Source organism: Martes martes, assembly GCF_963455335.1.
Source record: "Martes martes genome assembly, chromosome: 14".
NCBI classification, from domain to species: domain Eukaryota; kingdom Metazoa; phylum Chordata; class Mammalia; order Carnivora; family Mustelidae; genus Martes; species Martes martes.
In genome coordinates, this window is record NC_137902.1 from 56,822,700 (window position 1) to 56,840,192 (window position 17,493).

Genomic DNA, 17,493 nt, shown 5'->3' on the forward strand with positions numbered 1-17,493 from the left:
AGCTTATTTGTTGCTTATGTAGTTGTGACCCTTCCCATAAAAAAGTGTCAGAGCAGCTTTTCAAAGTAAGTACCTTGCAGGTTCCAAGGCTTGCTTATCCAATGTAGAAATATTTACCCCTACAGAAAAAGCCCAAATTGCTCAGATAATATCTCCAAGGTAATTGCTACTTTTCTTGGAGCTGTTTTGTTTTGACAGAGAGAGAGAGAGAGAGAGAGAGAGAGAACAAGCAGGGGTAGCAGCAGGGGAAAAGGAAAGGGAAGAGGGAGCAGCTGAGCAGCGAGCTGGATGCGGGGCTTGATCATGGCCTGAGCCGAAAGCAGACGCTTAACAGAACCACCCAGGCACCCCGCTTGGTGTTGTTTTGCTTTTAAAAGTTTTGGGGGTGCCCGGGGTGGTTCAGTCAGTTAAGCATCCGACTCTTGACTGACTCAGGTTGAGATCTCAGGGTCCTGAGGTCGAGCCCTATGACAGTCTCCACACTGGCCTGGAGCCTGCTTAAGATGCTTTCTCCCTCTCCCACTACCCCAGAGCACACAGTTCTCCCTCTAAAAACAAATAAAATTTAAACATTTTTAAAGTAATCTCTACCCCTAACACGGGGCTCAAGCTCACAACCCCAAGATCAAGAGTTGCCAGGCAGGTACCCCTCCTGTTTTTTTTTTTTTTTAAATCATGTATTAGGTAGGGAAACCCACTATGTATACCTTAGTGAAGAGGGTGTTAACCCAGAAGAGCAGCAGCAGTACCTGATGACTTGGTAGAACTGCAAACTCGGGCTCAACCCCAGACCTTCTCAATCAGAAATTCTGGAAACTGGGGCGCCTGGGTGGCTCAGTGGGTTAAAGCCTCTGCCTTCGGCTCAGGTCATGATCCCAGGGTCCTGGGATCGAGCCCCGCATCGGGCTCTCTGCTCAGCAGGGAGCCTGCTTCCTCCTCTCTCTCTGCCTGCCTCTCTGCCTTCTGCCTGCTTATGATCTCTGTCAAATAAATAAATAAAATCTTAAAAAAAAAAAAAAGAAATTCTGTAAACTAGGCCAAGCAATCTGTGTTTTTTAACAAGCTTGTCAGGTGATTCTGCTGCATACCAGTTTGAAGAACCACTGCCTTCGTTTAGGCATAATGATCACCTTCAAACTCCATCATTAATGGGGCTCATGTAAGGAGCTGACTCAGTGACTTCCTTAGGTAGCACCCTATCTGATAATCTGATATATGTCTTCTATATACACAAGAAAAACTAATACTTCATGGTTGATAGTAGTTTGGAACATCTTCTTTTAAGCCTGAGACTTGTTTTTAAACTAGTGAACACCAAGAGCAGGTCAATTTTACCTTCAAGATGAATAATAAGTAGGCAATAATATTTGACTTAGTCTTGGTTTATACTAAGTATCTTGGTATAATTATCCTTAGCCCCCTCTTCTCAAAATAAGTTCCCAGTTGAGACAATAAATTATGGCCTAAATATCCCCTTATTAGTAAGTCATAAAATAGGCAGTGAAATGTGTCAATGGTTCTTGAAACATTCTCATCACTCCATTATGTCTAATAAAAACAACTGTAAAGATATTTAGGTGTTAACTTTAATTCCCAAAATAATCTGAATACAAAATTATAGTGGGAAGGGAAACCTTTCTTTCATGGAAAGGCCTGGCAACTATTTTGCAGTTAAACCAGGAAATGTGCGGCACACTACATGTCCAATAGAGGAGGCTTTTATTGTGCCTCTAATTACTATGATCACTTCAATCCTTTGCTTAAAACCCATGGTCCTTGTTTTTTGTTTTGTTTTTTAGAGACAACATGTGCAGGTATGTGGAGGGGAGAGGCAGAGGGAGAGTGAGAATCCTAAGCAGGCTCTCTAAGGAGTGTAGAAGGAGGAAGGGCTCGAACTCATCCTCCTGCTGAGATCATGACCTGGGCCCAAACCAGGGGCCTGGTGCTTAATGACTGAGCCACCCTGGCAACCCAGCAATACTTCTTTTTTTAAGGTTTTTTGTTTTGTTTTGTTTTTTTGGTAAATGACAGAGAGATGGTGAGAAAGGGAACACAAACACAGGGGAGCTGGAGAGGGAGAAGCAGGCTCCCTGCCAAGCAGGGAGCCTGATATGGGGCTCAATCCTAGGACGCTGGAATCACTACCTGAGCCAAAGGCAGATGCTTAATGACTGAACCATGCAGGTGTCCCATCAATATGTTTTTTGAACTTAGTTTGACTTTACACCCACTAGGACTAGCAAACTTGTATGGCTTCTGACAACGAAAACCTCAGGCTATCTCAGAACCCCCAAAAAGATTCAGTGCCATTTCAGCGTTAACCTGTGGACTTCCAAAGGTCTCATGAGAGGAGTACGCTGGGCTAGGAAGGCCCCATGGAAGAAATAGGGGAGGAGTGCCCCTTGTATACTATGTATAGGACTGTCAGAATGCTCTGAGAGCTTCCTAGTATTCTGCCAAACCCTTATGTGTAGTCCCTACTGTAGTATTTTTAATAAATTCTAGCCAGTATTTAAGAGATCTATGTACAATTCAGGCTCTGAGGAGCCTCTCAAGGGTCCATTATTGCCTGGATCAGAGAGAAGTCACAAAGACTGGCCTGGATCTGAAGCTGCCGGGAAGTCAATTAATTCTATCTAGGTACCTAAACAGTTATCTTTACTATTTGCTACATACATGTAGCATTATCTCTTTTCACGCAATTCTTTAATGCCTTGTGGGCATGGATATCCATAGGTAAATTCCTTAGCACATTTATGATAAATTTCTCCCATATTCTAATAAGCAAACTCATCCATGCTTAACATACTCCAAATTTCTTTTAGCAGAGATTTTTTTGCTTCCTACATAAATACTGCACTTTTTTACAAGAAGTGACCACCTCTGTATTAAGGTTCAACACAGTTACACTGTCAGTATAGCAGAAATCCCTGTTTTGACCTCTAGATCTCAGGTAAGACTGAGTTGTGGCCCAGAAACTAAGGTACTTCAATTTTTCTTTTTAAGATTTTATTTATTGGTCAGAGACCACAAGCAGGGGGAACAGCAGAGGAAGCAGGTTTCCCCTGAGCAAGAAGTTTGATGTGGGACTTGATCCCAGGATCTTGGGATCATGACCTGAGCTGAAGGCAGATAACAAACAAGCCAACCCCGGCACTTGAAATTTTTGTACCAACTGAAACCTAAGGGAAGTTAATACTCTTGGGACTGCCCCGGTCTTTGGTCCTGTGTCCAAGACCATACGTCTCTACTAGCACTAACAGTGGACGTTAAGATTTATCAAAAATGCAAAAGCATCAAATGTCTTTCCTCCTAAGTTTACCTTTGGCAGTCTCCAAAGCATGACCCCTCAAAAAAGGTACAACTCCATACCCTTCCCACTCTTAGGGCTGAGAGAGAAAGGCTCAGGGGTGCCCAACTGATGGAAAGTTCTCTGCAGTTGTGCACTTGTGGAGAGGGTGAGGCACGGTTATACAGTAACACATGCAGTGCTCCTGGGAGCGTTCAGGACGTGCAGACAGGGCAGGTGAAAAGGACATCAGCTCAATCTGTTCCACCTAGTCCAGCTCCTCAAGTTCAGGGTCTTTACATTTCCTTTGTTTTCCACTTATACTAAAATAATGTTTTCCAAGGAATTACTATTGAGGACTGAATTATTTAGGTTTCACATGCTAAACATTATGAAAAGGTAAGTCGGAAGAGTCCTATGTTAGTTAGCTTGTCCTAAATCTGCCACCATGATTTTGGAATTCCAACTCTTTATATAAGCTGAGGTCAATTATATAAAAATATTTTTAAACCTATAAAATTTGATGTCATCCTAAATACCAAAATCACCTCTGAGATTTTTCAAGTGTATTAAGAGATTTAAATGTCAGTGAGCAGTTAATTCTGACTTTATAAAGATTTATTTGCGCGAACGAGCAAGCATGAGCAGGGGGGAGGGAGGGATAGAGGGAGAAGCAGACTCCCAGCTGAGCAGAGAGCCCAAAGTGGGGCTTGATCCCAGGACCCTGAAATCCCAGGCACCCCCTCTTTTGCCACTTTAGAGGAAGTCTTGCATTTATAATAGGATTAATGTTCTTACTTCATCAGTAGAATGATCCACGTATTCGAGCTACAACACTTTATGACTGAGGTTTTAGAATTGTTAGGGTAAAAGGCAAGAGCACTTCAAATCTTAAACTGGTACACAAATGACTACAAAGTGCAAGAATTCTATAGTTTCTTAATAAACACTGATTCATAATTAGTATTAGTTATCTCTAATTCTAAGTAATTATGTAGTAGGTAAGGGATCAGATCATGTTAAAATATTAATAAGTGGTTGAATAGTATTCAACTTTTTTTTTTTTTTTTTAAGATTTTATTTATTTGGGGCGCCTGGGTGGCTCAGTGGGTTAAAGCCTCTGCCTTCGGCTCAGGTCATGATCCCAGGGTACTGGGATGGAGCCCCGCATCGGGCTCTCTGCTTCGCAGGGAGCCTGCTTCCTCCTCTCTCTCTCTGCCTGCCTCTCTGCCTACTTCTGATCTCTGTCAAATAAATAAATAAAATCTTAAAAAAAAAAAAGATTTTATTTATTTGACAGAGAGAGACAGAGTGAGAGAGAACACGAGTGGGGTGAGGGGAAGAGGGAGAAGCAGACTTTCCGCTGAGCAGGGAGTGTGACGGGGGGCTCAAACCTGGGAAATGCGTCACCTGTTAAGCCACCCAGGCGCCCATTACTCAACATTTTGAGAGGAATGTAATGTGAACATACATAAAGTCTAAGTGTTGCTTAAAGGAGTTTTTGTGTTCTTAAAGTTTTACTAGGACTTGGGCAAAATTCAATAAGAAATAATAAATTCTTAAAATTTCAGTTGTTCAGGAACCTGGGTGGCTCGGTGGGTTAAAGCCTCTGCTTTCGGCTCGGGTCGTGATCCCGGGGTCCTGGGATCGAGTCCCGCATTGGGCTCTCTGCTCGGCGGGGAGCCTGCTTCCTCCTCTCTCTCTGCCTGCCTCTCTGCCTACTTGTGATCTCTGTCTGTCAAATAAATAAATAAAATCTTTAAAAAAAAAAAATTCAGTTGTTCTACAATGACTGAATCAAGCGTAAGAAATGTAAAAACAGGGGCACCTGGGTGGCTCAGTCAGTTAAGTGACTGTGTTCAGCTCTGGTCAGGATCCCAGGGTCCTGGGATGAAGCCCCAAGTTAGGATCCCTACTCAGGGAGGAGATGCTTCTCTCTCCTCCCTGCTCGTGCTTTCTCTTGCTCTCACTGTCTCTCTCAAATAAATAAAAACTTAAAAAAAAACTAAAAAAAAAAAACAAAAACAAAAAAACAAACTTAAAGTCATTTAGGGGTGCCTTGGTGGTTCAGTCATTGAGCATTCCACTTTTGGGTTTCAGCTCAGGTCATGATCTTGGGGTCCTGGCATTGAGCCCTGTGTCAGGTTCCATGTTCAGTGGGGAGTCTGCTTAAGATTCTCTTCCTCTCCCTCTCCCCACCCACTAAAATAAATAAATAAATAAATAAATAAAGTCTCATGCTCTAGTGAGTGAGCCAGCCATGTATTTCTTCCCCAAGATTTTTATTTTTTTTAAATTTTATTTATTATTCATTTGAGAGAGAGAGAGAGTGAGAGAGAGAATGAACACAAAGCAGGGGGAGTGGGAGAGGGAAAAGCAGGCTCCCTGTTGAATAGGGAGCCCGACACAAGGCTCTATCCCAGGACCTTGGGATCATGACCAGAACTGAAGGCAGACACTTAACCGATTGAGTCACCCAGGCCCCTCTGGATAATCCTTTCTTGTTGAGGGGCTGTCCTATGCAACATAGGATGGTTAACAACATCCTTGGCTTCTAACAACTAGATGCAGTAGCATTCACTCACCCAGCTGTGGCATTTAGAAGAGTCTCCAGACATTGCTAAATGTCCTCTGGGGTAAGTTCACCCCCTATTGAGAACCACTGCTTTAGAGTTTATCACATTTTCTACCCTTTTCACTCAACAGTTACTCAACTCTTACGTACCCACTAAAATTCTGAAGGAAGTACACAGACTAATAAAAAAATTATTTTTAATTAAAGAAGGCTTAACTTAAGACATCATACTGACATCTACTGGCTTGGTGCTAAACTGTACATTTGACAAACACTGCATTTAAGGAAAAAAAAAACCCTCAAAATTAAAATATAGGTGCTATTTTGGGAAAAAACAATTAATTGAAAGCAGTAACATTAACATCAGTACTATTTGTTTTTTTGTAAGTCTAACATATATAGTAACAATGGTAATTATCTATTACTTTCTTAGTTTTTGATGTCTTTTGGATGAACTGAGTTTTTAATGAATAGTTTAGAGGCTGATAGAAGGGATTTTAAGACAAGTAAAAAAGTCTGATTCAAAAAACTTGCAAAAAATTAAGCAGCATGCTATTTTATGATTTATACTGAAATTTTAAAAGACTAAAAATTTTTTATAAAAACCTAATAATGATAATTCTATAAATAAAACTGCAATTATTCTAAGTATTTTAATAAAAGACATTTGGTAATTAAATACTACTATCAATTAAAGTGATGAACTTTATTGGGGTTAAAAACTATAACAAAGTTCATCCTAAAACATTTTGCAATGCAAAATTATTTCACTCAAGGAGTGTTTAATAATTTGAATGCCAGGAATTACAAGCAATTTTCAAAAGCAGACTCTTCACATTCATAAAACTTTATACATCATTTGAACTAACAGATATTTATACTACTAAAATCAAACATGCATCACTTTCAAACATTCTTGTATCATGATTTTATATATTACATTATTTAACACCATTCTTCACCATTACATGTATTTTATCATACACTTGCACCATTCTCCTTGGATTTCTGATCTTTATCTTCATTCTTGACATTATCCTGTAACACAAAAGACAAAGTATTTAATTAGATTCTCTTAAACTTAACTTAAAAAATAATAAACATTAGTTAACAGAAACTGTAGATAGCCCATTTTGCCATCTATGAAAAATTGATACTAGAGACAACTACAAAGGAAACCCCTCAATTCTATGCAGAACAGTTTGTAGTATTTGAGAAAGCTATCTACGTCCTGAGAAATCAGAGGTAATTAGGAATAATAGTAGTATATTCCTTGCACAGTAATATGATTTCTCTCCCCCTGTTCTCTGAGACTGAGGATATGGAAGATTCTCATTTTAATTAGTTTATAATGGCGTTGAGTTACAGATATTTTTTAGTGACAAAAAATACTAATAATTGATTTTGATACTGAAAAGAGTTTCTCAACTCTGCCCAACAATAAATGGCTTTAAAAAGAAGTAAATGGTTTTATTTCCCTCAAGTTCAAATTCAATTCACTCTCTGGTTCTGAAAGAAATACAAATAAAACTTGTAAGTTTTCAAGAAGTTTCAAGAAGTCTACACACATAAACCATGTTGACATTCCAACTAAGTTCTAGAACAATACAATCTTTTGGAAATCACTTTTGATTAATATGACAAAGGACAGAACACCAACCACTATTTGCTCTGAGAAAAACCACTAAGAGCTTAATGACATTATAATTTCCAGAGTTAAAAGTTGAGACAAACTGAAAATATGTTAAGTATAAAACTGCTAACCTTCTTCAGTACAGTGTGGATTTCATCCATTACTGTAGATAAGTTTCTGATTGTCTTATTGAGTTGGTTTTCAAACTGCAAATTCATGTTTTCTGAAATCTTTAAGTTTTCTTGTAATTGACTAAAGTCCTTTTTAACTTCTCTGAGTTCGCCTGAGAGGCTTTTGTTGGAATTCTCCAAATTTAATATGGTTTTCTCATCTTCATCTGTTAAAAAAAAAATTGGAATTCACCATCTTACCCCTTAAAATCCCCAATTATGAGGTTAAGGGGGCACCTCTTGATTTTGGCTCAGGTCATCATCTCAGGGTCCTGGGACAGAGCCCTGCATCAGGCTTGGTGCTCCACAGGAGTCTGCTTGAGGACTCTCTCCCTTTTTTCCCCTCCCTGCTTGAATATTCTCTCTTCCTCTCTTAAAAATAAGTAAATTTAGTGGTGCCTGGGTGGCTCAGTCATTAAGTGTCTGCTTTTGGCTCGGGTCACAATTCCAGGGTCCTGGGATTGAGCCCTGCCTTGGGCTCCCTGCTCAGCAGGAAGCCTGCTTCTCCCTCTCCCACTCCCCCTGCTTGTGTTCCTTCTCTCGCTGTTACTCCCTCTGTCAAATAAATAAATAAAATCTTTTCTTTTAGAAAAATAAATTTTGGGGGGTGCCTGGGTGGCGCAGTGGGTTAAGCCTCTGCCTTCAGCTCAGGTCATGATCCCAGTGTCCTGGGTTCGAGCCCCGCATCGGGCTCTCTGCTCAGCAGGGAGCCTGCTTCCTCCTCTCTCTGCCTGCCCTTCTGCCTACTTGTGATCTCTCTCTGTGTCAAATAAATAAAATCTTTTTAAAAAAAAAGAAAAAGAAAAAGAAAAATAAATTTTTAAAAAAATTTAAGGAAATATTAAGGAAAATAAAAAGCAGTTATAATTCCTTAAAATGGCCACAAATGTCACAGTTATAAAGTATGATGTAGTATGCTCGCTTCATTTAAATTTTACCTAAGTCTGTCTTCTCACCCAGGTTCCACTTTGTAGATGATTGTATGGATTAGATAAAGTAGCAAAAACTGATGAAAACTAAGTAGAACTAGGAGAAGATTAAAAAAATACAAAACAACAAAGGAATCTAAGAATGCATATAAAAATCCAAGATAAATTCTTAAAATGACAAGGAATTTTATAGCTTTTAATGGTCAAAGTGAGTTGTATAATGTGCCTTGACTAAAATGCAAAGTATGGATATGCATGTGTACATAAGTTTGTATATATGTGTGTACACATATATATTCCAGCAAGGTTTTAAAAGTACCAAAATACCCAATGCTGTTCCTTACCCGTTTTTTCTTCTAGCAACTGCAGCTTCTGTTCTACTTCAGCTCTTACTTTTTCACTCTTTTCCAATTTTTGCAAGAGGCTTCCTACATCAACCATTGCACCATTATACACAATAAGACCAACATTTTCTTCCACATCCTTCGATTCCTGCTTTACTGTTGGTGTTGGAAGTAATAACCGGTTCCCTATAAAAGATCGTATTTTATTACTTTTTTCTTCTTTAATAATTATATAATAAGATAATCTCAGAATAATATATTCAAACCTAGCATATCTTCCTGCAATGCTTCAGACTCTTCATGGTTTTCTTCATCTTTTGAGGTGTCTGTTAATTTCCGGTAAAAGCAAGACTCACGGAGTACTACTTTATTAAGAAGTTTCTTTACCTGTTATATAAGTAAGTAAAAAAAAAAAAGACGAGAATAGAATACATTTTTGAATTGTCTTAACTGTGTTCTAATTTTCACATATGATAAACATCAGTGGCATCTGTGTTCTCAGTTATCCTCTCCCACTCAAACACTTGTGTGGGTAGTTTTGTTTTTTCTGAAGATTTATTTCAACTTGAGCTGAACTCAAGACCCCCTCCACCTGTGTTTTATGTTTCCTCTTTTTTTTTTTTTAGATTTTTCATTTATTTCTTTGAAAGAGAGAGAGAGCATAAGCAGGGAAAAGAGGCAGACTGAGGAGAAGCAGACTCCCTGTTGAGCAGGGAGCCTGATGTGGGACTTGATCCCAGGAATCCGGGATCATGACTTGAGCTTAACTGACTGAGCCACCCAGGCGCCCTCACTTGTGCATTTTTTAACTGCCTTCTCTATAAACCTAAAATCCAAATTATCATTTGAAAAAATTTTTGTTAATAAAAAACATGTAACACTGATAGAAACACTAAAGCATACACTAAAGTGTATATACTGGCTGACTCAGTTGCCTCTAAATTTCAGGGTTGTGAGTTCAAGCCCCACACTGGGCTTGGAACCTACTTAAAATGGGGGGGTGGGGAGGGTGCACACCTGGATGGCATAGTTTGTTAAGAATCCAATCTCTGATTTCAACTCAGGTTGTAAACTCAGGGTCCAAAGACTGAGCCCTACACATTGGGCTCCATGTTCAGTGTGAACTCCCTCTGCCCCTCCCTAACCCTGGGATGTGCATACTCACTCTCTCTCTCAAATCAATCAATCAATCTTAGAGAAAAAAAAAAAAATACATGAGTGCCTGGGAACCTCAGTTAACATGTGCCTTCAGCTCAGGTCATGATCCCAGGGAGCCTGTTTCTCCCTCTCCTGCTGCCTTCTACGCCCCCTGCTTGTGATCTCTTTCTGTCAAATAAATAAAATGTTTTTTTAAAAAAGTGTATGTACAAAGATATTTATTACACCAGAGTCTATAATTCCAAAAAATGGAAACTGCCTAGCAACTGACACTTAGTTAAGGCAATTATGGTACATCTGTATTACAGAATGCTTTGTAGTCATAAAAAGGTCAAAGTGGGTCTCTTATTTTCATAAAATGGTCTATACTGTTAAATGAAAAAAACTGTCCAGGGGCATTGGCCGAATCAGTTGGTACGGCATGGGACTTGATCTTGGGGTTTAAGTTCAAGCCCTACACTGGGTGAAGAGATTACTTAAAAATAAAATCTTAAGGGGTGCCTGGGTGGCTCAGTTAAGCAGCTGCCTTAGGCTCAGGTCATGATCCCAGAGTCTGGGATCCAGCCCGCATTGGGCTCTCTGCTCAGTGGGCAGTCTGCTTCTCCTCCTCACTGCCTGTTGCTCCCCCTGCTTGTGCTCTTTCTCTTGTCAAATAAATAAATGAAATTAAAAAAGAAAAATCTTTAAAAAAAGAAAAAAGTTGTCTATAAGTAATATATAAAATGATTTCGTGTGTGTGTGTGTGTGTGTGTGTGTGTATCAAGTTGCTTACATACATGAGTTGCTTACAGAAAGATCTAGAGGATTACATGAGACCAGAGGAATAGAACTATGGAGGGGATTTGTAACTTTTATTTTACACATTTCCGTATTTCTTGACTATGGTATCTCAAAAGGTAATTACTTAAAATGGCTTTTCATTTTAAACATGCATGACAGATTACCTGAGCCCGAGAAAGATGTAGTCCAAGAGTATAAAGTATTTCTTCTAAATCCTTCTCAAGAAGATAACCGCAATGGCTTTGATCAAAATAAACAAATGCCATTAACAGATCCCTGTTAATTGTGATCATCTGAATCTTTTCTTTTTCCTAAAGAAAATGAATATAATAGTACATAATCTTTACCTCTGAAAAGTAAGAAATTGAGACCATGTCCATATAATAGCTAAAAATAAGAAAAGACCTTTGCCTCATGTTACAAGTTAAAATGAGCTCATCTTGCTTAAATGAGCTCATCTTGCTTATGTGTACGGGAGAAAGGAGTAAAACATATTGGTTACCTGACATAAGTACAAATATAAAAATACAATAGGCTAAATTTTGTTCTGAGCGGTAATATATAGATATATAAGGACCAATAAACTTCATGATAGCGTTATGCTTAATAAGCCTGGATTATGTGAGAAATGGAGATTATTATGTTATAAAGAATACATTATTCAATAAATACCTTATCTTTAGAGGGCCTCTCCTTGCAGTACCTGTTGATATCTCTTTTGTCATCTCGTTTGTTTATTTCTTCCTCATCCCGATCTATAAAATCAAGACAATAGCAGCAGAATACTCATTAATACAGATATTTTCTATTGCTGTAGAGATCAAAAATAGTTTTAAGTTACTGGTCAGTTTTTGAAAGACACAATGTAAAGATATACTGTATGAATAAAAATCTTTTGGACTTTAATGGGGTGCCTGGCTGGCTCAGTCAGTGGAGTATGTGAATCCTGATCTTGGGATTGTAAATCTGAGCCCCCACATTGGGAACCTCTGTACCAAATAAAATCTTAAAAAAAAATCTTAAAAAAAAAAAGAATTATGTTTTATTATTTTTTTTTAGAGAGGAGGAAAAGAGCGAGTGAAAAGGTAGGAGGAGGGGCAGAGGGAGATGGAAAGAGAGATCTCAAGCAGATGCCCCATTAAACATAGAGCCCAATGTGGTGCTCCATCTCACAACCCTGAGATCATGACCTGAGCTGAAATCAAGAGATGGTTGTGCAGGGCACCTAGGTGGCTCAGTGTGTTAAGCCTCTGCCTTCGGCTCAGGTCATGATCTCAGGGTCCTGGGATAGAGGCCTGCATCGGGCTCTCTGCTCAGTGGGGAGTCTGCTTCCTGGTCTCTTTCTGCCTACTTGTGATTTCGGTCAAATAAATAAATCAAAAATTATTTAAAAAAAAAAAAAAAAAAGAGGGAGAGATTGTCATGTAACTGACTGAGCTACTCAGGCACCCCAGAAAATAAAGAATTATGAAGAATAAGAAAAGGATGAAATGTATAGAGACACTAAGAAGAGAAAAAAATTTGACTTTATTAAATCAAATAATTCCATAAAAATTTGAAGGACACAGTTCAAAAAATGAATTAGTTTTATATATAAAATTGGAAATTATAACAAATTTAAACAAAATAGAGCAAAGCATATTTTCTAAAACTTAAAAGGAACACTAGTCAATGCAGTTTAAACTAACTGTAGATAAATTATTGCAAAATAAAACTATGTGAGGAACTAATATGTTCTTAAGATAATTAAGAAAAGCTACCTGTGTTAATATCAAGATTTGCTTACACTAACATTCTACTCCATGTTTAAAAATGGTAACTGGATAAATCATTCTATTTTAAGATTTCATTTCATTCATTCAATTTGGATTTAGAGTAACCTCTACACCAAATATGAGACTCAAACCTACGACCCAAAGATCAAGAGTTGCATAATCTGCTGACTGAGCTAGCCAGGTCCCCTGAACTGTATACTTCTAAATGGATGAGTTACATAGTATGTGAATTATAACTCAACAAAGCCATTTTTGTAAAAGGAAAACAGGCAAATTGTCTAAAGCGGGACTGTGGTGATGGTTTAACAATTCTATGAAGTTATTAAGAACGATTAAAGTGGGGGCACCTGGGTGGCTCAGTTGGTAGGGTATCGGCCTTTGGCTCAGGTCATGATCTCGGAGTCCTGAAATCGAACCGTATTAGGCTCCCTGCTCAACAGGGAGCCTGCTTCTCCCCCTCTCTCTGCTGTTCCCCATGCTTATGCCCTCTCTCTGTTCAAATAAATAAATAAAATCTTAAAAAAAAATGACTGAAGTGCACATTTAAAAGTACTGAGTTTTGTATATGTATTGGTCCATAAATAAATTGTTAAAAAAGTGTCCTTGGGGTGCCTGGGTGGCTCAGTTGGTTAAGCAACTGCCTTCGACTCAGGTAATGATCGCAGGGTCCTGGGATCCCGCCCTGCACTGGGATCCCTGTTGACCAAGGAGCCTGCTTCTCCCTCTCCCTCTGCCCCTCCCGCTGTTTTCACGCTGTCAAAGAAATAAAATCTTAAAAAAATAGATAAATAATAAAAATGCATCCTTGGAACCTATTTCTCTCATATATGCTATAGAACATTATAGGTTTATTATTGTGGGAAAATTAATTCACTGTTAAGAGCCTCAGTTTCCTCAACTATAAAATAGAGAAAACAATAGCCTCTGAGTAAAAGTGCAATTACAAATAATTGTTATCAAGAATGTACCATATACTACACAAGGGTAAATTTCTTTCCTTCATTAACATTTTATAGATATGATCCACCTTATTTGAGTATTTAACTTGAAAGCTATTTATTTCAAAACTCTGTCTCCCCTGGAACACAGATATTTTACAAATAAATCCCACCACACAAAATATACTAAGGTTATGTAGCAGCAATCATGTCCCTTTATTTTTCCCCCACATATACTACTACCCATATGAAACATTTAAAGAAACATGCTATCTATAAAAAACTACTTTGTAATCTTTATCAATGTCATTAATCTTCCAACAGTTTCTTCAATGGCTGCATAGAATTTAACTGCATGTCTACAGCAAAATATATTTAAATAATTCCCTATTATTAAACATTAAGACAAGGGTGCCTGGGTGCCTCAGTCAGTTAAGTGTCCAACTCTTGATTTTGGCTGTCATGAACTCAGGGTTGTGGCACTGAGCCCCCAAGTCAGGCTCCCCGTTCTGTGGGGAGTCTGCTTCTCTCCCCCTCTCTGTATAACATTCCCCCTGCCACCAACTCTAAAATAAATAGATCTTAAAAAAGAAATACATTAAGACCAATTCTGATTTTTTGTTTATAGGCAATTATGGAATGAACACCTGTGTTGATATGTTGACTGACTGACCGACAGTTGACTGACATTGCAACAATTTAAACTGACTGCAAGAGCGATTAAAGAACTCTTCTCTTTACCTTTGTTAATTGTTAAACTGATGTTTAACATCAGTTTTTATTTTATCACCTTTTATTTAAAATCTTTTTGTCAAGGGAGGCCTGGGTGGTGCTGTCAGTTGAGCATCTGACTCTTGGTTTTAGCTCAGATACTGATCCCAGGGTCGAGCCCCACTATTAGTGTCCATGCTTATAGGAGCCTGCTAAGACTCTCTCTTCCCGTCCCTCTCCCCTGCTCTCTCAAATAAATAAATCTTAAAAAAATTCATCAGATTGATTGGCAAAATATAGATTCCTGTTATATGCTCCCCTAATTACTAAGAAGATTCAACACAAATTTAGACACTGAGCTGCACTGTATTTTCATTTTGTAAAAAATCACCTTTCTACTTGCCTACTGGAAAAAGAGCAGTCTTCAAGTAACATGATAGGATAATGAAATATAAAGTATGGGGGAGGGGTGGAGCTATGATAACATAAGCAAGCAGCAACTGAAAACACCCAGGAAAAATCAATAAAGAATTATAATCCTATCACTGTTTGGTTTCCCAGTTTATGATATTCATTCAGCAAGTATCTATTTAGAGCTTATTTGAATAGACTGCTCCAGGAACCTGCAATGTATATCAGCAAAGAAGGGACAAAAACCTCTCTTTTTCTAAGATTTAAGCAATTTTTTAAAAAGATTTTATTTTTAAATAATCTCTATACCCAATGTGGGGCTCAAACTTACAACTGAAGATCAAGAGTCGCATGCTCTACTGACTGAGCCAGCCAGGTGCCCCCCCAAATCCCTCTTTTCCTTATTAAGGGCTTATATGTATTCAAGTAGGAAGACAGTAAGTAACAAGTAGTATAGTAGAACAGGTTCTGTAAGTAAAGCAAAAAAAGGACGGATAAAGTATGTGTACTGGTGGGAAAGTCTGCGATTTTAAACAGGGCTGGGTGCAGAGCAGGCCTTGTTGAGAAAGTGATAGTTGAATAAAGACTTCAAATTTGAAAGCATCAGGAAGGTGGATCTCTGGGAGTTTGCATGCAGAAGAAACTGTCAATGCAAATGTCCTAATACAGGGCCATCTGTAACAGGTTCAAGAAGTCAGGATGTCTTGGGTACAAAGAGCAAGTAGAGAAGAGTGGTAAGAAATGAAATCAGAGGCTTGATTTTATACTCTTAGAGGTCACTGTAAACACTGGCTTTTTACAGAGTGAAATGGAGAGCCACTGAAGGAGTCTGAAAACAAAAGAAATCAAACAAATAAATGACTTAAATTTACAAGGCTGTTCGGGCAATTGTGTTAAGAAGACACATTAGAGAAGGAAGTAAGCAAGGGAACCAGATAAGAGGGTTTTTTTCCCATTCTTTTATTTTTTAAAGATTTTATTTATTTGACAGAGAGACAAGCTGGGGCCTGGGGCAGAGGAAGAAGAAAAAGCAGACTCTCTGATGAGCAGGGAACCTGATGCAGGTCTTGATCCCAAGACCCTGGGATCATGACCCCAGCCAAAGGCAGATACTCAAACGACTGGGCCACCCAAGCGCCCTCAGATAAGAGGATTTTAAAATAAACTAGGCAAGAGACACATGGCTTGGATTAGCGGAGCTGGTGAATACAGTCTGTTTCTGGGTATGTTTTCAAGACAGAGGCAATATGACTTCCAGATAGATTGGAAATGGGATTATGACAAAAAGAAATAAGTTTAGAATGATTTCTAGATTTTAGCTTGAGCAACCTGAAGGATGAAACTGCCATCAAATTAGTGGGGTAAAGCGGAGGGTGGAAGACTTGTTTGTTTTCTGATGAAGGGGGAAAGCAGGACTTCAGTTTTAGACATGTTTATTTTGAGATGTCAGGTACTTAACCAACTATGTCAAGTAGGCAGGTCATTGACGAGAATGGGAGAGAGGTCTGACTTAAGATATAGATTTGAGAATTGTCAGCATATAGTATTTAAAGCCAGGAGAATGCATTAGACCACCACCAAGGAAACTACACAGCAGAGAAGAATAAAAACAAAAATAAGAGATGAGAGCCGGAACATTCTGACAGACAAAATAATGAGAAAACTGTTTAGTGATTTAATTAAGGCAGTGACAGAACTGTACTAGAAGAATGGGGGGAAAATAGGGTAATAAAAAGGGTTAACTTCCACTGGACAAAACAGGTTATGGACGATAAATCAATCAATACTGATATATGTACATTATGTCATTGCCATGGAGGTTATTAGAACAATAAGACTAGATATTATATGGCTAAGGTAGAACATGACATTATTGTTAATTTTCTTATGTGATTACAGAATTGTGTTTAAGAGTATCTTTTCTTGGGGCGCCTGGGTGGCTCAGTGGGTTAAAGCCTCTGCCTTTGGCTCAGGTCATGATCCCAGGGTCCTGGGATCGAGCCCCACATTGGGCTCTCTGCTCAGCGGGGAGCCTGCTTCCCTTCCTCTCTCTCTCTGCCTGCCTCTCTGCCTACTTGTGATTTCTGGCTGCCAAATAAATAAATAAATTCTTAAAAAAAAAAAAAAAGAGTATCTTTTCTTAAGAAAGTTGAAGAATTCCTATTTTTTTAATGGATCAGAAACACACACAAACACAACATGAATAAGGCAGAATATTAACAAATCAATTGATTGTTGGATATGGACTGTTTAATGCACTATTCTCTCAAGTTCTTTAATGTTTGAATATATTCCTTCTTTTTTTTAAAGATTTTATTTGTCAGAGAGAGAGGGAAAGAGTGAGCAAGCACAAACAGGGAGACTTGCAGGCAGAGAGAGCAGACCCTCCACTGAGCAAGGACCACCCCCCCACCCCGCTCGATTAGGGACTCGATTCCAGGATCCTGGGATCATGACCCGGGCCAAAAACAAACATCCAACTGACTGAATCACCCAGGAATCCCTATTTTTGAATATTTTCATCAACACAAAGGAAAAATAAAATACTATGGTAGAAAGAAACAAAGGTAGAGGCAAATCAAAAAATACCTTAAGTAGCAGTAATTTTCAGATACACACTATTTAAAAACCTCTTATAATATTCTCATCTGAAAAAAAGGAGTTTTTTGTTTTTTTTTTTTTTTTTTGAAGACTTTGAGAGAGAGAGAGAGAGAGAGAGATACCACCCAAGTATGGGGAGTGGCAGGCAGAGGGGGAAGCAGGCTCCCCAGATAAGTATG

The 17,493-nt window shown here is 38.6% G+C and overlaps 1 protein-coding gene across 3 annotated transcripts in view; it reads right to left on the reverse strand.

The window, feature by feature from the left end:
- Positions 1-5,554: 5,554 nt before the first annotated feature.
- CCAR1 (cell division cycle and apoptosis regulator 1) overlaps positions 5,555-17,493 on the reverse strand; it is a 66,779-nt gene continuing 54,840 nt past the window's right edge. For all 3 annotated transcript variants that reach the window (XM_080822328.1, XM_080822330.1, XM_080822329.1), the window contains 6 exons: positions 11,551-11,633; positions 11,043-11,189; positions 9,207-9,327; positions 8,941-9,126; positions 7,629-7,834; positions 5,555-6,902 (listed from right to left, as the gene is read on the reverse strand). In XM_080822328.1, coding sequence (XP_080678454.1) covers positions 6,843-6,902; positions 7,629-7,834; positions 8,941-9,126; positions 9,207-9,327; positions 11,043-11,189; positions 11,551-11,633 — 803 coding nt within the window. In that variant the 3' untranslated portion in view covers positions 5,555-6,842. The remainder of the gene's footprint in view (positions 6,903-7,628; positions 7,835-8,940; positions 9,127-9,206; positions 9,328-11,042; positions 11,190-11,550; positions 11,634-17,493) is intronic.